Raw genomic sequence first — 25,574 nt, forward strand, 5'->3', positions numbered from 1 at the left:
GTGAGACAGTGAGGCAGTGAGAGAGTGAGACAGTGAGAGTGAGTGAGACAGTGAGAGAGTGAGACAGTGAGAGAGTGAGGCAGTGAGTGAGTGAGTGAGTGAGTGAGTGAGTGAGTGAGTGAGGCAGTGAGTGAGTCAGTGAGTGAGACAGTGAGTGAGTGAGTGAGGCAGTGAGTGAGTGAGGCAGTGAGTGAGTCAGTGAGTGAGTGAGTGAGGCAGTGAGTGAGTGAGACAGTGAGTGAGTGATTCAGTGAATGAGTGAGTGAGGCACTGAGTGAGTGAGACAGGGAGAAAGTGAGGCAGTGAGAAAGTGAAGCAGTGAGAGAGTGAGGCAGTGAGTGAGTGTGAGTGAGTGAGTGAGGCAGTGAGTGAGTGAGTGAGTGAGGCAGTCAGAGAGTGAGACAGTGAGAGAGTGAGGCAGTGAGTGAGTGAGTGAGTGAGTGAGTGAGGCAGTGAGTGAGTGAGTGAGGCAGCGAGTGAGTCAGTGAGTGAATGAGACAGTGAGTGAGTGATTCAGTGAATGAGTGAGTGAGGCACTGGGTGAGTGAGACAGGGAGAAAGTGAGGCAGTGAGAAAGTGAAGAAGTGAGTGAGTGAGGCAGTGAGTGAGTGTGAGTAAGTGAGTGAGACAGTGAGTGAGTGATTGAAAGAGTGAGACAGTGAGTGGGTGAGAGTGAGGCAGTGAGGCAGTGAGTGAATGACAGTGAGTGAGTGAGAGTGAGTGAGTGAGTGAGGCAGTGAGAGAGTGAGGCAGTGAGAGAGTGAGACAGTGAGAGAGTGAGAGTTGAAAGAGTTTTATATACAAGAGGAATTGAACATTGAGAAAACATCCCAGTCCAGTCCAGATCAAGTCCATAAGTCCAATATTAGCCCATATGTCTGTTACCAATCTAAAGTCTTCTTCAGACTCACAAAACACATGCAATGATGTTGAATGCAGGACGATCACAGGCCAGTGAGTTGGAAGTCTTCTGGATCCAGTGGCATTGTAAGCATCTCAGTGCTGGCAGGGGTCTCTATGTGGTTTCTCTGGCTTCGGAGGTCTGGTTGCATCAGGGTAGGTCCATGTGGCTTCTCCAGCTCCCAGAGTGTAGGGCCATGTGTCTTGTCAGTAGAGCGTCTCCAAGGGAGTGAGCAGAGTGAGATAATTGTCTCCTGCCTCCAAGAAGGAAAAACCAGATTTCCTAGAATCCTTAGGGGAAACCATGCCCACACAGAAGCCTCATTGGCTATGACCCGATTGACAGAGTAGACTCCACCCCTTCATTCTTAATCCTAAATCCCAAATTGACACCAGATTATGTAACTACCACAAAGTCTACCAACCATGACAAAATACGACAGAGATAACCCACAATTTGAAGGAAAAAAACCCCGAAAATATTAAAAACCAGATCAAGCATAAAGTGTATCAAAAGGTAGATCAAATGACAAGGTTTGAAACGTTCATTCCAAATTATCATTTTATTCTACTACAATCAGCTCTCCAATACTCTGTCTGATAAGCAGATCATTCGCATTCTTCAATTATGGTTAGAGGGAAATCGCCAAAGGATTGTAGATCCTGCAAATGTGTCTTGGGTCTCCACTGTCATCCATAACCTTGTGTACACCAGAATATCACCATTTTAGCTGATACTATTCCATCCTTTGGATTTTGATTATATCATTTACAATCCTTGGATTATGGATGTTGGTATGCTTCTTCCAGGTGGGCTTAGTTGATATCTCACTCTGATGGCTGCTTGTTTGAAAACAAGCCTTTACGACTGCAGATGCTATTCTGATAGCTGGGCACCATCTAATTCCTTCAGCACACTTTGCTATAGCACCCATATCTTATGTGTTCCTTTCATGAGGGCAAGTATTGAGCAGGGCCATATTGTAAGAACTAATTGTTCTTATATTGGAGCTAGGATTAAATGAGAGCCTCAAATCCATTCCTGAATCTTTGTTGTTTGCTTGTTTTTATCTGCCTCTGATTCACGTTTGAGACATCCTTCTTAATTTGTGGTAGAGAATATTATGAATCATCTCCCTGGAGTACAAAGACCTTCTTTTATAGTGTCGTTGATTAATCCATGGTACTAGTTTTAAAACACTATGGAGAAAGAGAGATTGAACTAATGTAGTTTCACTACAATACATGGATTATCGACTTTTACTGAATAAATCCTTACATGACTGGGCGGTATTTGCACAAACATCAGGCAAAACTTGTAATAATATTCACTGGCAATGTCAGACACAGGTCTGCCAGAATAATACATATCTTATTATAGTAAGTAGGGCATTGAAATAGTACGTAAATGTTAGTTTGCATACCGGCAATTCAGTACCCTTGGTATAGCTGTCTTCAGCTTCTTCACATACCATGTAGCTTCAATTTTAAGTCCTCAGGTTACAGGTGTGCTTGAGGTAGAACCTAGTACACTTAGTGGGGTTTCCACATCACATAGCTCTGGTATAACCTTTGGAATGTGTTAGGTATCTTGAAGATCCTGGGTTCAATGCTCCACTGTTCTGTGGTGCATGGCCTGGATCCCCAGGGGGTATACAGAGACTTGGAACAACATGGCTTATTAGGAGCATAGTACCAGGCATACTCCCACCTTAGGGCTCTTGAAAGCATTGTTAGTCATTTTTTCCCCTCTAGGAAGTTGGTCCTCCCCCACCTTTTCTACCAAAAGACATGCACTTGATTTTCAATGTGGTTGTACGTATTTACAAACCCACCAGCAGTGCCTAAGGGTTCTAATCTCTCCACATCTTCTCCAGCATTTCTTTTTCTCTATTTTTTTTTAATTTGGTTATGGTTGTGGCTGTTGGATGCTATCTCATCATTGTTTTGACTTGCATTTCCCAGATGCCTAGTGAACTAAAGCATTTCCTCATGTGTTTATTGGCCATTTGAGTGTCATGCTCTGTAAATCGTCTGTTCAGGTCATTTGCCCACCTTCTCAGAGGGTTATTAGGGTTTTTCTTGTTGTAGGCTTGTCCTATATTTTCAATTTTAGTCATTGGTCCATTGTCCGTCATGTCATTGCTAAATATCTTTTCCCAGTCTGTGGGCTCTCATTTTACTCCTTTGATGCAATCTTTTAATGTACACAGGTGTTTTATTTTTAATAGGGCCCTCATCTATACTTTTTGTTTGACTTTGATATCTGTGAAAGTTATATGATTCTAGGGTATTTTTAAGTTTATTGGATTTACTTACAAACTTACATAAGTGTGATATTTTTCACTCAGAATTAATGTCACCCCACCAAGGACCCCATTTTAGATTAAAAACTGTTTTTAAATTGAGAAATCCACCTTTATTTCCCCTGAAACGATACTCTTGACTCATAGTTTCTATTATCTCCTGATTTATGTCATTAATGGCAAATTAAAACCAAATCTTTCTCCCAAATTGCTGACCTTATGGTTAGCAGGTTAGTAATGCACTGTGCCACCACGGCTCCTATGTCGCCAATGTGGTTGTTAGGCGCTATTGAATCAGTCCTGACTGACTCACAGCGGCCTTATGTACAACAGAATGAAACACTGCTTGGTCCTGTGCCATCCTCAGAAATGTTCTTTTTTTCTATGTTAAAAAAACCTTTTCTTTTGATTTACTATACATATTTAAACTGTAGGAAGGTTTCTCTGTGGGTTTGGTCTGATTTTCAGTGACCAGTTTCTACGGTCTTACCAATAGCTTATCCCATTGTAAAATGTGCTCTTAAGTGAGTGAGTAAGGAGAGACCCTGGAATCTGAGTACAAGACTTGGCTGGGTGGCTTGGAGATTGTGAAACGCTAACAGTTCCTGCTGGAAACAATGACTTGTTCTTGGCATAAGAGGGCCCTTTCTCACATCTATGAAGTCACCAAATCTGTGTAACTTGACTCTTCTCTTGGGGTTCTGGGATGCTTTCTCTTTTATGTAATCTATTTTGTACTCATGCCAACATATTTCTAATGCTACTTTTGCATCCACTTTCAAAATTTCAAAGGGAAAATCTTTATACATTTAAGTTTGAGCATCTTTTGTGAAGGAAGGCACCTCTTTTTCAGGTCTCTGATCCAACACGACATCCTAGCAGAAGGCTCTGGCAATTACAGGCACCTCTGGAGCTCTGACCAAATTGCCCACAGACTTCTCTTTAAATGCTCGCCCCATCACACAGCCCATCAGCATGGCACCAGAGTGCCAATAAGCCTTATTCACTTCTCTTGGGTCTCGATCTTTGAAAGTTAGAAATTTAATTTCATAGGACTTGCTCAAAGGCTCCTAAGGCTGTCAGTCAACAAGAGCCAGTATGGACTTTTTGCAGTGCCACTCACTTAAATGCATGGCACAATTATAAGGGGTTGAAAGGTTCTTATTCATCATAGAGACAGTGCCAGGGTAAATTTTCCTAACATGTTTTAAGTTCAATCTTCTCAATTCTAGGAATTAGAGATAACTGCCTGCTTGTCTGTATATTAAAGAGTTCATTGCGCATTTCTGTCAATTCGGTTGGTGACGGCTGAGAAGCTGATGAAGTTGCTCTCAGTCTCCAGTCTGCCCCAACACCAGGCTCCAGACCCCCAAAGTTATCGCCTCCATTGCAGCCAGGGAACTTCTCACAATTGTTCTTATGTTTAAGCCCATTGTTGCAGCCACTGTGTCAATCTATCTTGTCAAGAGACTTCCTCTTTTTCATTGCCCCTATACTTTACCATGCCATCAAGAGACACGGGAAACAGCGGGTTAGCGTCTTTTGTTGTAGTCCTTGACGGTTGGGAAAGTATTTCAAATAGTAAATCTCCTTTTCACATATGAGTCCGAAGTTTTCAAACACATCATTAATGTGGATAATGTAGAAAATATTACCCTGGCCTTCACAGATAGCATTAGAATCAGCAGTCACTTATGTGAAATAATTTTTCTTTCTAATTATATATCTCCTTTCCTAATTGTTTAGGATTTGGGTAATTTCAGATCAAGAATTGTTTTAAAGAATATTTCAATGAAAATTACGTTTATCTTAAAGCTGAATGTTATATTACTAGTTATCATGTCTGTATATTGAACAAATTAACAGAGAAACTGGATTATATGACAAAGAGGAGCATGGCATCAGGATTGGAGGAAGGCTCATTAAGAACCTGTGATACGCAGATGACACAACTTTGCTTGCTGAAAGTAAGGAAGACGAAGTACTTACAGATGAAGATCAAGGATTGTAGCTTTCAATATGGATTGGAACTCAATATATAAAAAAACAAAAATCCTCACAACCAGATCAATAGGTAACATTATGATAAGTGGAGAAGAGATTTAAGTGGTCAAGGTTTTTGTCTTAGTTGGATCCACAATCACTACTTACAGAAGCAGGAGTTAAGAGAGCAAAGGATGCATTGAATTGGGTAAATATACTGCACAAGACCTCATTAAAATATTAAAGGAGGTCAATTTGAGAACTAAGGTGTGCCTGACCCAACCCATGGAATCACCGAGTAAGCATGTGAAAATTGGACTATTGAATAAGGAAGATGGAAGAATCGTGGATGCATTTGAATCATGGTGCTGGCAAAGAATATTGAAAGGACCATGAACTGCCCAAAGAACCGACAGATCGGCCTCGGAAGAAGTACAGCTAGCAAGGAAGTACATGAAATTTCATCGTGTGTACATTGGACATGTTATCGGGAGAGACCGGTCCTGGGAAAAGGATATCATGCTTGGTGACGTAGAGGGCAGCGAAAAGTGGAAGGCCCTCAGGAGATGAATTGATGCACTGGCTGCCTCGATGGGCTCAAACATAACAATCGTAAGGATGGCGCTGGATCAGACAACATTGCCGTGAGTGGGAACCAACTCATCAGCACCTAACACCAACGGGTGGAGTTGAATCCCAGGCAGTCAGTCCCACATGCTACCCACAAGGAGCTTCATTTGTGAAATGAAGTCATAGAAAAGGGGCGGCGAAAAAGAGGAAGACTTTTGACAGGATGGATTGCTACAGTGGTGGCATTGAAGGGCTCAAACATCAGAACAATGGCGAGGCTAGCACAGGCCCAGGCAGTGTTTCGTTCTATTGGACAACAGGGTTGCTCTGAGTTGGAGCGGACTCAGTGGCACCTAATAACAACCACAGATGTACTGAAAGCAGCCTGCTCAGTGAAGGCCAGCGTAACACGTGTGTATAGAAGTCTTTCATCTGCTTTGCTCGAATGGAGCCCCCAACTTGATATTGCCCATCTTGGAAGGTGGACCATGGATTCTTACATTGAAATAGCAAGGTACTTTGAGGTTTCTTTTGAATCCTTCCTTTCTTCTCAGGTTGGGGTTTTTATGAATAACATAAAATTTGACTTTTTTTTTTAAAGTGGAGAGGAGGGTAACTCTTAACCAAATCATGTTGGAGTTTACTTTTTTCACCCCTTCCTTCCTGCAGGGCATCAATACTTCGATAAAACCAAAAACCAAACTCACTGCCATCGTGAGGATTCTGACTCACAACAAGCCGAGAGGGCAGGGTAGACTTGCCCTTGTGCATTTTTGAGACTGTGACTCTTTCCAGGAGTAGAAAGGCTCATGTTACTTCCCACAGCATGGCTGGCAGTCTTGAAGTACTAGCCTTGCAGTTAAGGAGCTCTGGTGGTCTAGTGAGTTACATGTTGGGTTGCTAACCACAAGGTTAGCACTTCAAAACCAAAAGCCGCACTGAGGGAGAAAAGTGAGGCTTTCTACTCCCAAGAGGAGGACAGTCTCCTCAGAAATCCACGGGGACAATTCTACCCTGTCTTATAGGGTCGCTATGAATTGGCATCCACTCGTAGCAGTTAGTTTTTGGTTTGAGCCTTGTAGTTAGTAGGTCTAATCTACTACGTCACTGACCAAAATTAAACAAAAAACTCAGTGTCACTGAGTCAATGCCAACTCATGGCAGGACCCTACAGGTTAGGGTAGAACTGCCCTCTTATCATTTCCCCAACCCCAAGATGATGAAAACAAATCCCATATAGTTTAGTCATATTAACCCACAACTCATCCTGATAGAATGGATTCCATATAAACCAAAAAACAAACTCACTGCCATCGAGTCGATTCCAATTCATAGTGACCCTATAGGACAGAGTAGAATCGCCCCATGTAGGTTTCCCTATAGGACAGAATAAAACTGTTTCCAGGCTGTAAATCCTTTAGTTTCCAAGGCTGTAAATCTTTTTTTTCCCCCCAAGGCTGTAAATCTTTATGGAAGCCGACTGCCACATTTTTCTCCCACTGAGTCATATTAACAACAAAACAACCCACTGCTATCAAGACCATTACGACTCATAGCGACCCTATAGGACAGGGACCAGCTGCCCTTGTGGCTTCCAGAGGCTGTAAATCTTCATGGTGGCAGAAAGCCTCATTTTGCTCCTGAGGAGCTGTTGGTGGGTTCAAACTGCTGACTTGGCGATTAGCAGATAACAAGCAACTCACTTTGCCACCAGGGCTCCTTTGCTTAATTATATTGCATCATTTAAATATCAATTATCTTGGGAGTGTTTATTAAATATGTAAATCAACTATGAATCCTAACCAATATAAGAAAAAAATGTAAAGCATCTGCAAGCGTATTTTCAAAACAACCATCTCACTGCCATCGAGTCCATCCCGACCCCTAGCGACCGTATAGGACAGGGCAGAACTGCCTTTGTGGGTTCCCAAGACTGAAACTCTTTAAGGGAATAAAAAGCCTGTCTTGCTTCAGTGGAGTGGCTGGTGGTTCTCGAACTGCTGATCTTATAGTTAGCAGCCCGATAGAAATCATATTCCTAATGAGGGAACTTTGGTGAATGTTGAGTTTATCTGAGGGGGCGGGAAAACGAACCGCAACCTGCAGAACCAATAATTTGCTCTGAAAAACACTCGGCTTTCCTGAGGAGAAAATTCCGTTTATTTACAAATAGGGGCTCTTGAGTAATCCTAGCCTTTGGCCAGAAGCGTTGTGTGCCGGGAGTTGTAGTCCAGAAAGAACCTGCCCATTTCAAGATGGCAGGTAGATAATGAAGTACGAATGAAGGAACCCCAAGGGAGTGGGGGCCGTGAAGGGATTGGGGGCGGACGGGGGCGGGAATTCAATTCGCGGGAAGTGCGGATCAGGTGTTAAAATCTACGGCGGGAGGCGGGGCCTTCTGAAGTGTCGCGAGATCCTGGCGCGGCCCAATGGAACGCGTGGCCGGGCTGGTAACTAGGATAGATTGTTGGGGGCGGAGCTCTGAGGGAGCTGGGCGGGCTTCGTAGCGGCTGTGCGGCCCAACGGCGGCGGTGAGAAACCCAGCCGAGACCATGAAGGAGGAGAAGGAGCACAGGCCGAAGGAGAAGCGAGTTACCCTGTTAACGCCCTCGGGGGCCACGAGCGGCGGCGGCGCGGCTTCGGGGGAAATCGCCAAGGGAGACGACAAACAGGGCAACAAGGAGAAGAAAGAGGCGCTGAGCAAGGTGCTGGCGGGTCGTTGATTTTCGGGAGGGTGGGACAGGTCTGCCGCTCTGAGGGGACGGTGGGGCATCCTCGGCTCCCCTTCCTCGCCCGGTCTCTCCCTCAGCCCTCGCCTGAATGAAAACCGCCACCCCTCACCTCAGCCGATCGCCCGAAAGCGGGGAAGCCCCTCGCGGCCAAGCCTCGGGGTGGGAGTGAGGGAGAAAAGGAGGGCTCCCTGGATGGGGAATCCGGCTTTCGGGGTCCCAGCCCGGAGGGTGATTGTCGGGGACGGGGCAACAGTGGAGAGAACGGGGAATTAAAAGGTTTATCGGGGAGCTTAGGAAGCCGAGAAGGGGGCGGTACTTGGGGGGAGTTGAGGGAACGCGCCGGAGGGAGATGAATGATCGCGGGGCGGTGGGGGCGGGGGCGACGTCGGGAGCCTCCTGTGTGGGGAGTGATCTGTGAATTTTTGAGGTAATCTCACGTCATTATAAGAGTTTTGAATTCTTGAAACTGAACGAGTAAGGATTTTGGTTTAAGAGGTGTAGAACGCGCGGGGAGGGGTACGAAATACGGTATCCAGAGTTGGTGACACCCCCGGACGACCCGGGTTTGTTTCCTGGGTTCTTAGCACTAGATCTGGTGACAAATGGGTGATTAAAAAAAACAACAACAAACGGCGTGGAAGCCTAATAAACTGCTGGGGCTGAGGGTTCAGAAAGCTGACTGCCTGGTGTGTAAAGAGTTTGGGGTTGGTTGCTTTGAAATGTAACGCGTTATTAGGTTTGCTTGATTCTGCCCTTTTAAGATTTTGTGAAGGAGATTTTTCTGGTTTTGGTTTTGGTTTGCGTTTTAATAAGCCAAACACATCATTCAAAACCCAGCTGGCTTCTTTCAGGTATACAGGGGAAATTGCTTTACAATTGCTTGATTTTCCTTATTTCTTAAGGTGGTTATTCGGAGATTACCTCCCACTTTGACCAAGGAGCAGCTTATGGAACATCTTCAACCTATGCCCGAGCATGATTATTTTGAGTTCTTTTCTAATGATACTAGGTAAAGTGGCAGGGTGGGGGCAGTGTGTGTGGTGGTGGGGGGTGGAGGGGATTCCATGAAACGGATGCCTTTCATGCTTTGCAGCTACTAATTCATTCCATTTGAGATTTGAGCCTGCATATTTTATGTGTGTTATTGTGATTCAGCCAGACTCCCTGCAATCATATTCACGGCATTGCTCTCCTCTCTGCAGTCTGTATCCTCATATGTATTCCAGAGCATACATCAACTTTAAAAATCAAGAGGACATCCTTCTGTTCAGGGATCGCTTTGATGGTTATGTATTCCTGGACAATAAAGGTGAGTCCTTGGAACCAAACTCCAGGGTAGGTTCTTTGTCATTGAAGGGTGGGGTGAGACTGGGATGCATGTGCCTCCCCTTTATAGCTTTGTGAAAATTCTGGGTGATAAAATGTGCGAGTTAAAGGGTTTTTACACATGTGAGAGCACTCATAGGTTCCATGTCAGAGCCCTGTAGAATTTACTTACCTGAACTGTCTGTGGTTAAAACAACTGGATGCAATTGCCACTGTTTTCCTATGTGACCCTTGTTTTGGGGCCCTGGATCCAGATGGTAATGTTGTTTTGATTATTTACTGGTTTAGCAGCGATAACTTAAAAAAATGGCCCTCCAAACTTGGACAGCAAGTTTTGCCTTCTTACTTCACATGTGGCTTCCAGGCCCAACACTTATTTCATTATTTAATTCAAATCCTTTAAGACACTAGACTCCAGTGGGACATTGGGACACATTTTCACTCAGTTGTATGTAATGAGAATATCAAACCTGGTTATCTTCCCCCATTGTATCCACAAGGGCACAGTCTATAGGGAAGAACAATTTCTGCTGTAACTCTTTTCAAATTATTATCTACAAAACTTAGGACCCCTGGAGTCACATTGGGGTGCTAACCACAAGGTCAGCAGTTTGAACCCACCAGCCATTCCACAGCAGAAAGATGAGACTGTCTGCTCCTGTAAAGATTTTTTACAGCCTAGGAAATCCACAGGGGCAGTTCTGCTCTGCCTTGTAGGGTCGCTGTGAGTTGGAATTGACTCCATGGTAGTGAGTTTGGGGTTGGTTGGCTTAGTGGATTTGCCTGTTGGGCTGGTAACCTCAAAGTCAGAAGTTCAAACACACCAAACCCTCTGAGTGAGAAAGATGAGGTTCTCTGCTGCTGTAAAGATTGACAGGTGCAGAAACCTAAAGGGGCACTTCTGTTTTGTCCTATAGTGTCACTGTGAGTCGGAATCAATTCAGTGGCAGTGAGTTTTGATTAGATTGGGTACAAGATTTAGTCATTTGCTACTTTGGACTATACAGTCAGCCCAGCAAACAGTGTGCCATTTTCTTTAGGGTTTTTTGTTGCCCCCTGCCCAGAGTCCTCCCTGCAAACCAACCTGCTCTTCCACTCCAACTTTGATCCTCTAGCAGCAGCTAGCATGAGTTCTATATTGCCTCGCTTAAGTTTTCATCTTTTTTCTAGCCCACTCATTTCATCAAGTGATGACTTAATTTATTATGTTTTAATGTGTTCATCTAGACCAGACGTCCTCAAACTATGGCCCGCGGGCCACATGCGGCCTACCGAGGACATTTACCCGGCCTGCCAGGTGTTTTTGCCCCATTTGTTTTTTTACTTCAAAATAAGATATGTGCAGTGTGCATAGGAATTTGTTCATAGTTTTTTAAAAAACTATAGTCCAGCCCTCCAATGGGTCTGAGGGACAGTGAACTGGCCCTCTGTTTAAAAAGTTTGAGGACCCCTGATCTAGACTTACTAACACTGCACAGTTGATGTCCCTGCCATCTAATGCTGGGGCAACCACTACCTCTACACTTAGAGGATTTTCCATGTTTTGTGTGACTGCAGTCTACTGTATTACTATGAAATTCAGCTTAAAAAATAAATACTGATTTTAAGGTAACTAATTTTTTTTTTAAGTCCAAACTCCTTTGCCTAGTGTTTAGTGTTCTCCATGGTCTGGCCCTACTACTGTTGTTCACAATTTTTCCAACTTTGGCCTGATTTATGAATTCCTTTTTGACTCTATCATAGTTATTAAGGTAATCTGATTCAGCATTCGTTAAACTTACTGCCACCAAGTCAACTTGAGCTCATACCAACCTTGTGGGACAGAGTAGAACTGCTCCCTAGGATTTCTGAGACTCCAAATCTTGATGGAAGCACAGCCCTATCTTCTTCCCTTACAGCAGCTGGTGGGTTTGAACCTCTAACCTTACAAGTAGCAGTCCAAAGCTTATCTCATGGCACCATTAGGGCTCCTTCAATTTTCATTAGGATTTGCAAAATCGTGTTTTTTTCCATGATTGTTTTGGGATACCATCTAGCCATCAACCATCTGATTCCAGGCTTATATATATATGCCATTGGTCCAAACCTACGATTTTAAGCGCTGTGTGACATTTTTCCGTGGCAGAGAGCTGATGGCTATACATACTTAAATCACAGCCTATTGAGATAGCATTAACATACCTAAAATTCACCCTTTTAAAGGATAATACAGTTCAGTGGCTTTTAGTATCGACGTAGACATGTACAGCAATTGCTACAACCTAATTTTAGGACATGTTCATCACCCTCTCCCTAAAGAAACCTCTAACCATGAGCTGTCACTCTTCATTCTCACCACCACCTTCCCTTCACTCCCAAGCTCTAGGCAACCACTAATCTACTTTCTGAATCTCATCAATTTACCTATTATCGGTTGACACTTGGGGTGCCTTGGAAAGCACACTGACTATAGCTGTTCCAGTGTTGGTTATGCTCATGAGAAGACCCTCTTCAGGTGACCCCCATCAAAGGAGGTCTAGAGAGCAGTCGGCGGACTCCTTCATCACCACTTTTCTCTTATGTTGTTGCTTTTCAAAACAGGTCAAGAATATCCTGCTATAGTAGAATTTGCACCTTTTCAAAAAGCAGCAAAAAAGAAGATTAAGAAAAGAGACACCAAAGTTGGAACTATTGATGATGGTACAGTACTGCTGTCTTTCTGTTATTGCTGTGGGTTTTGTTCTAACATTGCTCCGCAGGTGGGTTAGACACCAGTATTTGAAATAAGAAAGTGTACCAAATAAAGCTAATGAGAAAAGTGATTGGCTAATGGAGGCTTTGCTTCTTTGTTAGGTTGGAAGTGGGTTTCTTTTACAGTTTCTCTCCTCCGCCAGCAACATTGTGTCCATCCCCCATTGAGCAATGTGAGTTTCTGTGAGTGTAGCTCTTTACAGGAGTAGAAATAGAAAGCCTCATCTTTCTCCCTCTGGTGGTTTTAAACTGCTGACCTTTCCCATAGCAGCCCAACACATAACCACTATACCACCAGGACTCCTCACCATTGGTTGCAGTCTCCTCAGTATAACAGCATTCTTCCCACTTCCCTGTGTTTCCTATTTCGAGTCAAAACTTTTTTTTCCCTATCCCTTCCTGCCTTTGAGCTTTCTCTCTTCCAATCTCGTATGGTTGATAGTCCTAAGGAGTACGTATGTACATACATCTGTACCTCTCTGGCGGTATTGTCCATCTTCGGTAACTGTTTAAATTCTTGCACAACTGTCAGACTGGTGTCCAGTGTGGCTGCACCATTGTACATTCCCATCAGTGGTGTATCCAGGCTCCACATATGCCCTAGTTCAGCTCAGAATGAGTGTTGTCAGCTGAGTCCAGGAGGGCATGGGGCAGTTCGACCCTGTCCTATGGGGTTGCTATGAGTTGGAATCAACACAATGGCACTGAGCTTTTTGGATCCATCAGTGTCATGAGGAGGAGGAAACCAATTGGCTCTGTAAACTTTCACCCAAATCGCAATATGTCCCCAAAGGCAATGAATATAATAGTCCACATCTTTTCCACCTCTTATTACAATAGTATAAATGGTAGGGAGAGAGTTCATCTGACCTCCAACTTCACAAGAGAGGGAGGAGAAGCAAGATCAAAAGCCCAAGGCAGATTCCTGTGAGGTGGAGGTTGGGCATACTCTTTCTCCAACCTATCCGACTCCGCACCAATTCTGACACCAGCTGTTTCTCCCGTGGCACTCTTTAATTGGTTGCAATGGTTGCACAGAACTCTCAGATAACTGCATGGCTGTGGGGTTTATTTAGGAAGTGACATGTTATGATTCGGGATCAGGATTAACAGGCTACAACTTGAACGTTGGAGCAAGATCAGGAAGCGTGTAGGCAAAATCTCCCTTCAGTGTAGAACTCTCTCGGGGGTTTGGTGCCATGCAGGGTTGCTCTCAGGCCCCTGAGGACAGCCTTCTCAGAATAGGCCTCCTCTTGCTCTCTCAGGACAGGCCTCTCAGCCCTCCGCCCTTAGCTCAGTTTGGTTCTTACCTCTCCCCTGCTTGAAGAGTGTTAAGTTCTTCAGCTCCTCTTACAAGTGCCTACAGACTTCTCACTGCCAGGAAGCCTCTAGCCTGAAGGTGCTGGGTGCTTAGTGCTCTCTTTTCTTCTTCTTCTTTCAATCTCTCTCTCTTTCTCTCTCTCCGGGCTCTGGTTCTGCTGTTGCCATTTCTCTGCTGCGCCTGCTGCCACTCTCTCCCTCTCTCTCAGGGCTCTGGTTCTGCTGTTGCCATTTCTCTGCTGCGCCTGCTGCCACTTCTTGCCTACTCCAGTGTTAAAGTTCTCAGTCTCCTGGGTCTAAGAGGCTCTCAACTCACAGATTCTAAATCCAAAAAATGTGCTCCACTCTCAGCTCCTCTTCCTTGATGGTGGGAAGGTTTGAGTTTTCCACCTCCGGGATGGCTCCTTTTAAACCTTGCAGGGTGGAAAAACTGACCGATCCCCTTCTTAGGGTTCCATGCATCTTATTTGCATGGCCCTGCCTCCACAAAGAGGAGCCCTGGTGGTATAGTGGGTTAACCCACTAATCACAAGGTCAGAAGGAGAAAGCTGAGGCTCTCTATTCCCGTAAACAGTTACAATCTCAGAAACCTACTGGGGCAGTTCTACCCTGTCCTATAGGGTCTCTATGGGTCAGCATCAACTCGGTGGGAGTGAGTTTAGTGACTATTCACACAAAGGTGCTGTACACTCTAGATTGCATTATTAGCAAATTGTCCATTCCCCTTCTTGGGCCACAAACACCTTATTTGCATAGTCCTAGTCACATGCTGGGAGTTATAAAAACCATGGCATGAAAGACCATGTAAAAGTGATCTGTCATAGCCCAGTTGAGTTCGTTTAAAGCGGGGTATGCCCATACAGAAACATTTTTAGCAGGCCTCAGTCCTTTATTTTGTCTTTCGTGTCCCTACTTTTTTTTGTTGATGGTCTTTATGGTTTTGTGGTTTATAGTTAGGTCTTTGATCTGTCTTGAGTTCATTTTTGTACGTGGTTTGAAGGATGGGTCCTGCTTCATTTGGCAGGTGAAGATCCAGTTTTTCTAGCACTATTTGTTAGCAAAGCTCTCTCTTCCCTACTTATTGTATTTTAGCCGTTTATCGAAGATTACATATCTATAGGTACTTGGTTGTATTTCTGGGTTCTAGGTTCTATTCCATTGGTCTTATCTGTCGTTGTACCAGTACCAGGCTGTTTGGATTACTGTGGCTATTTAATAGGTTATAAAGTCTGGGAGTGAAAGGCCTCCTGTGTTGTTTTTAATTTTTAACAGTGGTTTATTTATCTTGGGTTCCTTTTCTTTCTATATAAAGTTGGTGATTCGTTTTTTTTTTTTTTGTTTCTTTGAAAAACTGTAGTGGGATTTGGATATGAATTGCATTGAATTCATAAAGTATTTTTGGTAAATTTGACATTTAAAAGCAAACTGTGTAAAATGAACATCTCTCGAGTCAATTCTGACTCATAGTGACCATATAGGACCAAGTAGAACCACCCTATAGGATTCCAAGGCTCATGGGTTAAGACTTGGGATACTAACCTCAAGATCAGCAGTTGGAATCCACCCAGTGCCCCGTAGGAGAAAGACAAAGCTGTCTACTCCCATAAAGAGTTACAGCCTTTGAAACCCACAAGGGGCAGTGGGGCCACTATGAGTTGAATCAACTTGCTGGCTGTGAAACCAAACCTTTATGGTACCAGACTGCACATCTGTCTCACACAGAACAGCTGGCGGGTTTCAACCATGAGTCTGGGTTAGCAGCCAAGCGCTTAGCCCTTGCACCACCAAGGCTTCTTAAAATGTTAATAACTTGTCATGCTTGTTTCAGAATAAAAAGAATACATAATTAAGGGCGAGGTAGGCACTATCCCGAGGGGTTCTGTTCCAGTGTGTGGTATCCTTGTCTTCCCTGCCACCTCTGTTATCCCCATGGTGTGGGGACCAACAACAGAAGACCTCGTAGTAAGTAACCTGGGAAGCCCGCAATAGTCTGACTTGCGTGGATAGGGTTTTATTTCTTTTGAATCTTCCATGAAGTATAAAACTCTTGTGTGATAACTAAAATATCTTAAATAGTACAGTATTTTCTATTGTGTTTTAAAGTCAGCTCTGTTTTTCTGTTTCTTTAACTGATCATTTAGATCCAGAGTATAGGAAGTTTTTGGAAAGTTATGCAGCAGATAACGAGAAGATGACCTCTACTCCAGAGACACTGTTAGAGGAGATAGAAGCAAAAAATAGAGAATTAATTGGTAAGCGGGCAAAAAGAATGACAAGGAATGGCTTTTTTATCAGAATACCTAGCTCTGACTCTCACGTTCAATCCCTTGCTAGCTGGGTGACCTGGCTGAGGAATTGGCTAACATCTCTGAGACTCTTTAGCCTGCTGTCAAATGCAAATGCTATTACTTCCCTCACTGTATGATGAGGTGAATTGACCAGATGAGAGAAATCAGTTCTTGGTGACCACACTATGTAACATAAGTAGAAACTATAAAGACCAATATGGGACCCTTGTATATTGCCAAGCCTTTGAAGATAGATTAGTATTTTCTACTAATAAAAAGTTCTGACAATTGTTACTTTCCACAAAACTTGAAATCCTCTTGAGAAATTCTCACTTGGCGGTTGTTTCCCGCGGTAATTGGCTGCTCTTGTGCTGCCAGTACTGCTGAGTGTGAGCATAGTCTGGGGCTCAGCCGGATTTCCACTTGGAGGAATTTATCCTGAGGAAGTATGGGTTCAAAACTCTAGAGACCAGGCTTGGTAGCATGGCTCAGAATGTTGACAAGTACCCTTAAATAATCAGCTTTCATGACTGTATCAGATAAAACTATCTTGGAGCATTCCCTTAGAATACATTTCTAGAAGTGGAATTAATAGGTCAAGAGGATTCAGTATTTAACTCCCCTGCCCAAAATTCTTCCCAGAGAAAGCTGGCCTCGTTTATATGCTATCAATTAAACAAACAATGCTCTCTGTACTTAATTCTCACCAGCATCGATAATTACTCTTAGAAAAATGGTTTCATTGTCTGAATTTGAACTTTTTCACATCTTTAAAAGTATCTTCAGCCTGCCCAATGAAGAGAGAATGCTGTAGAGTTGGGAACTTTCTGCTTAAAGGGTGTTTTTTCCACCCTGGGAGGGTGGCAGGGAATGTCAGAAAATGGAATCCTTTCTAGGGGTCGATAAGTATTATTAATAATCTGTTTACATTTGTGTAGCTAAAAAGACAACCCCACTTTTGAGCTTCCTGAAAAACAAGCAGGTAAACCTTTTGATTTTATGGTTTTCTCAATACTTTTTATTTCCTTGGTTTACATTCTCTGAACATTTCAGAGCGTTGGGGGCCTATAGGAAGAATTGGTGCTCTTCCACCATCAATCCTTAAAGATTTGGCTCATTGATCTTACTCTCTGGCCCTCTTCTTTCCTCTGGTTGTTGGAATCCCTTTCCAGAAAGGGATTCACTTTGCAAACCTAGAGAGTCCTTAGTTTGTCTCAAAGATACTCTTGATCTCCGGAATGAACAGGGTAGCACGGGGTGACCTCTGAGGCCAGCAAGCACTGGTCCTCATTCTCTCTTAGGTCCTGAATGGGGTGGGGTCGGGTCAAAGAGGTAGAGAGGAAAGATGATCCAGTTTAGTGGGAGCCCACCATGCCTTCGGGATTTGGTTAAGGTTTTGCTGAGAATTATCTTATTTGAAGGCTTGTGTTGCTTTCTCTTTCTAGAGAATGCGAGAAGAAAAAAGAGAAGAAAGAAGGAGGCGAGAAATAGAACGAAAAAGACAAAGAGAAGAAGAGCGACGTAAGTGGAAAGAAGAAGAGAAACGAAAAAGGAAAGATATAGAAAGACTAAAGAAGATAGACAAAATTCCAGAAAGGGACAAAATAAAGGAAGAACCAAAGATTAAGGTATGAAAATACGGGTACCAGACTGCATGTTCCTGAAAATTGCATGTATCTCTTTCTTTAGATATGCACGCATCTTGTGTTGGTGTAAATAGAGGTTGGTTTTGGTTCTGGTTTGGGGGTGGAGGGAGGGAGATGAACCAGTTAAAAGAAAAGATTTTCTGCACATTACTATTAATTTTATAAGTTAAAAGCATTTAAAAGGATGGTGATCAGTTCTTTAGGGCAGATCTATATTGTTTTTATCAGGGGTCATTATTAATTTGGGTATTAACTATTCTCTCAGTTCATCGTAAATAAGGGCTTAGGGCTGGCTGGCATTGTTTATGGGTTGTATTCAGCTTTGCCTTCATATTTGATACATGAAGTTGCCTCATCTGTTTGTTTTCCACTGTCTTCAGGTACACAGGTTTCTGTTACAAGCTGTGAATCAGAAAAATGTAAGGACCAAGTCCATGATACTGAGCACCTAGTATCATGTCATACACACAGGTCTTAAGTCCTTTTGGTGGTGGTGTTACCTGTGGAAAGCCCCTTGGGTCTTCTTAAAAGCTGAGCTACTTACACACCTGCTTCAACAGGAAGCCCAGGTGTCTTCCCCATGCTTTGTCATGTACCAGAAGCTCCAGCAACATAGAACAATATACCATATCTCATCTCCTTCTCTGCCTCTCTGCTGCTTTACTGGAGTCCAAGTGATAAATAGCCTGGATTTCTCTCTCATGTGATTCCCGTGGTATCTTGTCATCTAGTGGGGAATCTGAGGAGCAGGTTCTGGTCTGTGCATTGCATTTAGAAGAGGAAAACATGTAGAGCATCCCAAGCTCTCTGCTGCCCTTTTGGGACTAGGGCTTGGGCAGCGCTTGCTCCAAGGAGCTTTCTGGGGAGTGGCCGCCCTCGTGCTTTGGAAACCGTCTGAGAGCAATCTCAGAAATGGTGGCATGGATCTTCCTGTTTCACCTATTGAAAGTTCAGCAGTTTATGTGACTAGGGTTCCCCGAGTCTCTGTGGGGCTTATTATTGATGCTGAGGGACTGTGGGGGTGGGGGTGGCGGAAAGTGGTTCACATCTTAACACCCATCTGCAATCTCTGTCTGCCAATCACTAGTGACTTGACTCGCTTTCCCTTATTATTACCAAGACAGAAAGAAGGTTGAGCTAGCCATGCTAGGACATTCATTCATGTTCTTGTGAGAGTAATGAACATCTTGGTTTTTGATAAAGATGTTCATTATAAACCTGCAACATGGAATTCTCCCTTTGAAACATTGGTGCTTTCTTAGTATTCAGCTGGGCCTCACCATTAGCAGTGGCTCTGTGTGCGCTTCATGCCTAAGTCTCTTGTTGGTGCTTTGTCTTTTGCTTGAAGACTTGTCTGTTGCCTTCACTCTGAGATTTGCAATTCTTCTATTTTGCCTAAAATCTCCCTGAATATCCAGCACTTGTGGATATCTTAGAGAGATTTGTAGCAGTGGTCAGAATAAGGAGCTGTCTGGTTAGCAATTTGGATTTGATAAAACACATGTGTGTATTTATATGTATATTTATATATATCCAAGGGGGCTTCAGCAAGTTCATAGAGAAATGGGATTTGCCCACAAACTTTTGAAGCCCTCTCATACATATGAGTGAACATATAGATTTGTATAAATAACAAGCAAAGAGTTGCTATTCAGTCAAGATGGAACTCAATTCTGCTGTAGAAGCCATTTGGATTTTTAAAATCAAATGCCAGATAATTCTTGCTCTTGGTCTCTGATGGTCACACAATTGTTCCACCATCAAGAAAGTAGATCATTCTCAGGTTCAAGGCAAACTCTTTCTGCAATGGATCTCTCCTTTAGTGACCAAGGTATTTGTCACTCCAAGTACTAAATAAAAGCAGTCTAACATGAAATATGCCCTGCCTTTTAAATTGGTGGTATATTTCCACATGAAGTTTTATCCACATGCCGATTTGCTGCAGAAGACATACTTGGAAGGGTGCATTGGTTCACTGAAAGGTTGACCTACCTGAGCCCAAATAAGTCTTGATCCTGTTGCCACAAAGTGATTACGCTGCTCCATTTGTGTATATAACACTTTCACATTAATGCATAGCAGCTTTTTTAGCACATCACTATTCTTGTGCACTAATTGTTCACCTGCAAGTTTAAGGGCACCTGCAGATAGAGGGGACCGTCTATAAGCCTAAGTTTTAAATATTTAGTACATTGTGGGAGGTTGTTTGTAATTTAAAAAGAAGCAATGTCCTACTTTTCGAAATAAAAATTAACCTATTTGCTTTAAAGCTGCTCAAGAAGCCAGAAAAGGGGGAAGAAAAAGAATTGGACAAAAGAGAAAAGCCCAAGAAATTAGACAAAGAAAACCTGAACGATGAAAGAGCCAGTGCGCCAAGTTGTACCATTACCAAGCGTCCCGATATGGAGCTGAAAGATGAAAAGCCCAAGAGGTCAGTTGTTAGGGTGCTTTGATACGTCTTGAGTTGGACGTGTTTCTAGATGGCAGCTAGTTTTGCTGCTATGTCCTAGTCATGTGCCTGAATCAAGAAATGCAGTGCTATCGGCTTAATGATAATGGGTTTGGGTTTGGGGGTCTTATTTTACTAGGGGCAGGGAGGATGAGGAGAAAAGGAACATTTCAAATAATCTAACATCTTAATCTGGGTGGATCATTCTAGATTGCTGTTCTTTATTTAAACATCAGTAGTAGTAGTTGTGCATATGTGCGCACGTGCGTGTGCGGAAACATCCCATTGTTTTTTAATGCCATGTTTCTGTGAATGTTTGTTTTTAAACTTTCTACTAAAATTCACATTAGCTAAGGGGAAGGTTTACAGAGCAGATCATCAGTCTTTTCTTCAACAATTCATACACATTTTGTTTCAATTTACTTGTTCTAATCCCCTCAATGTACCAAGACTTCCCCACTTCTTCCCTGTGTTTCGTGTTTCCATGCCTTCTCCTTTCCTAACCTTCTCAACTGTGTCCTTGGGGAAATGTGGATATTCGATCTTGAATGGGCTGCTTATTCTAACACAGGGGTGAGTTCAGTTCCTGAATTCTTGTAGATTCTATCAGTCTATCCAACCAATAAGCTTGGTCTCTTTTATGCTGTGCAATTTTGCGCCACATTTTCCTCCCACTCTCTCCAAGACCTCCATTTCAGAGCAGTCGGGAATGGTCGCTGGGCACTATCTCCTGGTTTCAAAGAGGCTGATATTTGTGTGGCCCATTAGTTCACTGGACCCAATGTTTTTCTTTCTGCCTTGCCATTGTCATTGTTCATCTTTGCTCTAGACGGAGAGAGATCAATAGAGCTTGGAAGACCCCAGTTGTTACTCATCCAAGTAGGGTGGAACACATTTGTGAGCTGTATTTTGTCAATTGACCTTGTCAGTTTCCCACAGAAACTATGATCCTGAGTCCCCAGGTCCAGTGAATCATTCCCTCAAGGTGTCTGACTTGGGCTAAGAAGTTTTGGCAGCTTTGTACCCTATATGCTCCTACACACTCATGAGTATATTTGCAGTACAGGTAAATATATGCAGGCAGATATCTTCTGAAATCTTTATGTATTAGTAAGTATAATCCTACTCTCCTTCTGACACCTGTTTAGCCTGTGTATCTACCCAAAAAGATAAAAAGGAGTTGTGGTGGTGTAGTGAGTTATGCTTTGGCCAACTAATCCCAAGGTCAGCAGTTCAAACCCACTAGCAACTCCACAGGAGAAAGATGAGGCTGTCTGCTCCTGTAAAGATTGTCTTGGAAACCCACAGGGAGCGTTATACCCTTTCCCATAGGGTAGCTGCTATGAGTCAGAATCGACTCCAGGGTAGTGAGTTTGCTTTTCATGTTTGGACCTATCCATACATCTATTTGTAGATCACTACTACTACAGGATTGTGTGTTAACAGTATTTGCCTCTGTTGCCTTTAATGCTTGCAAAACTTTTAGTGTCTTGCCTGCCTCCATAATATTTTGCCAACCTCTCTCTTATTTCCCATTGCCTTATCCATCCAGATTAACATTTGTCTACCCTCCTGCCCATACCTTCTCTCCTGCTCTTCCTCGCCCATGCCTAGTAATCATCAAAGAATGTTTCTTATGCTGTGGAAACCTCTTGATGCTTTAGAATAATGCTCACATGTAATATTTGTCATTTTGAGAATTGACTAATTTTTTCCAGGTTCTTCTATGTTATATGATGTGTTTTACAGATTGACTATTATACTTTGGTGTCATGGATTATTCCACTGAGTCTATGTACCACAGCTTATTTATCTATTCTTCCACTTATGGGCATTTGATTTGCTTCCATCATTTTGCTGTTGTGAAGTGCTGTGATGAACATAGGTGTGCATATGTTTATGCCTGTCATAGCCCTAATTTCTCTAGGATATATACCAAGGAGAGGGATTTCTAAATCATGTAGTATTTATATTCCATGTTTTTGAGCAAGCCTCATATCATTTTTCACTGTTTCACTGTCCCACCCAATAGGCGATAGAGTATGAAGGTTCTGGTCCCTGCACCCTTGCTAGCATTTGTTGTTATTTTTCTTTGGGGTTTTTTTGGTGTGCTCTGAAAATGCAGCCACATTGCAGTGGCTAAGCCAGAAACCGAATGTTCTGCATTTGTGATTGCACGATCTTTGAAGGTTCGTTCTCACGTTTGCTTTTCCTGCAGGGCTGAAGATGAAATTTGCAGAGACTACAGAGAGCGGGAGAGGGATTATGAGCGAGAACGAGATCAAGAGCGGGCACTCCGTGAGCGAGAAAGACTGAAGAGGCAGGAAGAAGAACGCCGTAGGCAGAAGGAGCGCTATGAGAAGGAGAAGGCTTTTAAAAGAAAGGATGAAGAAATGAGGAAGGAGAAGGAAGCATTTCGTGATAAAGGAAAAAAGAATGAAAGTACAGAGACATTAGGCAGCTCTGAAAAAACTGAGAAAAAAGAGGAAGTGGTTAAAAGAGACCGAATAAGAAACAAGGTATGCTGGGTTTTGTTAAACTTGTTTGCTTCCATGAAGACTTTGTTGGGGTTTTTTATGTTTGTTTGTTTGTTTTTATGAAGACTTTGTTTATTGGTATTTTCCCCCCTGCAGATGTAAAGGAAAGAGCTAGCTCATGGTTTGTTACAGCATTTTTTAAAAGGAATTTCAACTATCTGAAAGTTTTTGGTGGTGGTGGTGGCCACATTGTTTATTTGCATGTGGACAATGTCCTGTGGAAGTTTCAGAGGCACACAAAAGTAGGGAGGGTAGAGCTTGAGTCCCCTTGTGCCCATCACATTTCCACAACGGTCAGCTCTCTCTCCGCCTCAGGTCTGTTCTTCTCTAGCCCATCTTTCAATGTATTATTGTAGAGCAGACTGGAGATGCCACCTTTCCTCACTTTCTTTATGGGGAGCTATGATTTAGGAAGCATTCAGTTGTTGATATAGTGATGTGAATTTTGGCAACAGATATTGGTGTTACACAATGTGATTAATGCAATTTATATCACTAAATTTTGCAGATAAAAAATGACATTGGTAATTATTGTGTTATATATATTTATATATAGAATGCATATCTACACATGCGCGCGTGCGTGCGTGCGTGTGTGTGTGTGTGTGTGTGTGTGTGAGTGTAGAGAGAGAGAGATACCTGATAATATTAAATCATTATTTCCCTTGAGATACTTTTTGATAAGTGGGTGCTGGGATATGGAACCCTGAGAGAAATGGAGACTGGACTAATGTGTGCTTCTCTCTATTTAACAAAGATCTTCATAATAATACAACCTATTAGCATGTTCACATCAAAGACAATGAGCAATAATTCCTTGATAGCATATCTAGACAGTGTTGAGAATTTCCCCAATGATCTCATGAATGTCATTTTTTAAAATAATTTTATTGGGGGCTTGTACAACTCTTATCACAATCCATACATACATCCATTGTGTCAAGCACATTTGTACATTTGGTGCCATCATCATTCTCAAAACATTTTCTTTCTACTTGAGCCCTTGGTATCAGCTCCTCATTTTTCCCCTCCCTCTCCACCCACTCCCTCATTAACCCTTGATAATTTATAAATTATTATTTTGTCATATCTTACACTGTCTGACATCTCCCTTCACCCACTTTTCTGTTGTCCATCCCCCAGGGAGGAGGTTATATGTAGATCCTTGTAATGTTCCCCCTTTCCACCCTACATTCCCTCCACCCTCTGGTATTGCCACTATCACCACTGGTCTTGAAGGGATCATCTGCCCTGGATTGCCTGTATGAATGTCTTTTATATGAAAGGATTTCAACAAGGTATACAAATTTGCAGTTCCTTGAAACATCTCTGAAGTCTCTTTTCATCTAATCCTCCCCCTTCCTTGGGCTTTCCTACCATTTGTTTGTGGTAGAAACCCCTTGGTACTGTAGAGCTTCTCATGGTCTGGTTTTGCCAGTTGTAGCTCAGTGGTGTTCGCCATCTTCCTCTCCAATGTGGCTGACTAGATGTATCTAAGACAGGCATTGGCAAGCGTTTTCTGCCAAGTGCAAGCTGGTAAAGACTTTAGATTTTGTGAGCCTGACAGTCTCGGTCCCAACTAGTCAACTCTGTACAGAAGTGCCCACAGGTGGCTTCGTGCCATTCAAGCTCTGTTGACAACAGGTGGCTCCTGATCTTGATGACATCCAGATTCAAGTTTGGAGCAAGAACATTTCAGAGGTAATTCTGTATATAAGGGGGTAACCCCCCCCCAAAAAAAAAAACCCCCCACAACGGAATTGCACAGAGCGAAGCAGAGCTTTCATAGTACTCAATTTTCCTGCTAGGCTGACATCAAGCAACTCGCTCTGAATTAGTGCACCCAGCGGCGTTGCCTGAGAAGGTTCTCTCTGGTCACAGTGAATTTTTTGATAAAAGCAGTTTTGTTTTTTTGTGGTGTCCAATTTAAGAGAACAGCGTGTGGCTGTGAAATTTTGTTTCCTGCTCAAAAAAAATGCCACTAAAGCTTGGGGATGTTGAACTCAGCTTACAAGGACAGCACTATGGGAAAAACTCAAGTGTACAAGTGGTTTTCTCATTGCGAAAAAGGTAAAATGTCAATTGACAACAAAACTCTTTCTGGATGTATGTCAGTTTCCCAAAGGGATTAAAATGTTGACTGTAGTACATTTGGAGTTCGGTCCACCAGGTCAGACAGTTAAGCTTTCTATTTTGAGGTTCTGAAAAGATTGTGTAACAGTGTGTGACAAAAAGGCCTGATTTGTGGCAAACGGGGGACTGGTTTTGCCACCACGACAATATACCTGCTCATGCAGCTATCTCAGTGCGCCAGTTTTTGGCAAAACAGCATGCCTCTCTTGCCCCATACACCTTACTCACCTTACCTAGCTTCCTGCGACTTTTTATTTCTAAGAATGCAGAGGGATATGAAAGGACAGCGATTTGACAATATAGAAGAAGTGAAGGAAAAAATGAGGGAAGTGTGAGCCATCCGAACAGATGAGTTTGAAAAATGTTTCCAAGAATGGATTCACAGATTTGACAACTGTATTAAGTGTAATGGAGAGTACTTTGAAGGTGATAAGGTTGTTTTGTAAAACAATTTAAATACATAGGTTTGAAAAAACAATTTCTGTTTTTTTGGGGATACCCCCTCACACTTCTTTTTTTTTAAATCATTTTATTAGAGGCTTATACAACTCTTATCACAATCCATACACACATCAATTTTGTAAAGCACATTTGTACATTCATTGCCCTCATCATTCTCAAAACATTTCCTCTCCACTTAAGCCCCCGGCATTA

At 42.8% G+C, this 25,574-nt stretch overlaps 1 protein-coding gene and 1 pseudogene across 2 annotated transcripts in view; one reads left to right on the forward strand and one right to left on the reverse strand.

Annotated features, from left to right (window-relative positions):
• Nucleotides 1–3,588: 3,588 nt before the first annotated feature.
• Nucleotides 3,589–4,594, reverse strand: LOC101663638 (annotated as a pseudogene).
• Nucleotides 4,595–8,293: 3,699 nt separating this feature from the next.
• The window catches only part of UPF3B (UPF3B regulator of nonsense mediated mRNA decay), a 21,833-nt gene continuing 4,552 nt past the window's right edge, over nt 8,294–25,574 (forward strand). Inside the window, exons 1-10 of one of the 2 annotated variants that reach the window (XM_004710066.2) lie at nt 8,294–8,464; nt 9,394–9,500; nt 9,694–9,800; nt 12,398–12,496; nt 16,009–16,119; nt 17,094–17,137; nt 17,601–17,783; nt 18,182–18,220; nt 20,072–20,232; nt 22,469–22,769. In XM_004710066.2, the coding sequence (XP_004710123.1) occupies nt 8,312–8,464; nt 9,394–9,500; nt 9,694–9,800; nt 12,398–12,496; nt 16,009–16,119; nt 17,094–17,137; nt 17,601–17,783; nt 18,182–18,220; nt 20,072–20,232; nt 22,469–22,769 (1,305 nt within the window). In that variant the 5' untranslated portion in view covers nt 8,294–8,311. The remainder of the gene's footprint in view (nt 8,465–9,393; nt 9,501–9,693; nt 9,801–12,397; nt 12,497–16,008; nt 16,120–17,093; nt 17,138–17,600; nt 17,784–18,181; nt 18,221–20,071; nt 20,233–22,468; nt 22,770–25,574) is intronic. The other variant, XM_004710067.2, reaches the window with a different exon arrangement.

This window comes from Echinops telfairi, unplaced genomic scaffold, assembly GCF_000313985.2.
Source record: "Echinops telfairi isolate 266 unplaced genomic scaffold, ASM31398v2 ScPeMD7_7427;HRSCAF=8465, whole genome shotgun sequence".
Lineage (NCBI taxonomy): Eukaryota > Metazoa > Chordata > Mammalia > Afrosoricida > Tenrecidae > Echinops > Echinops telfairi.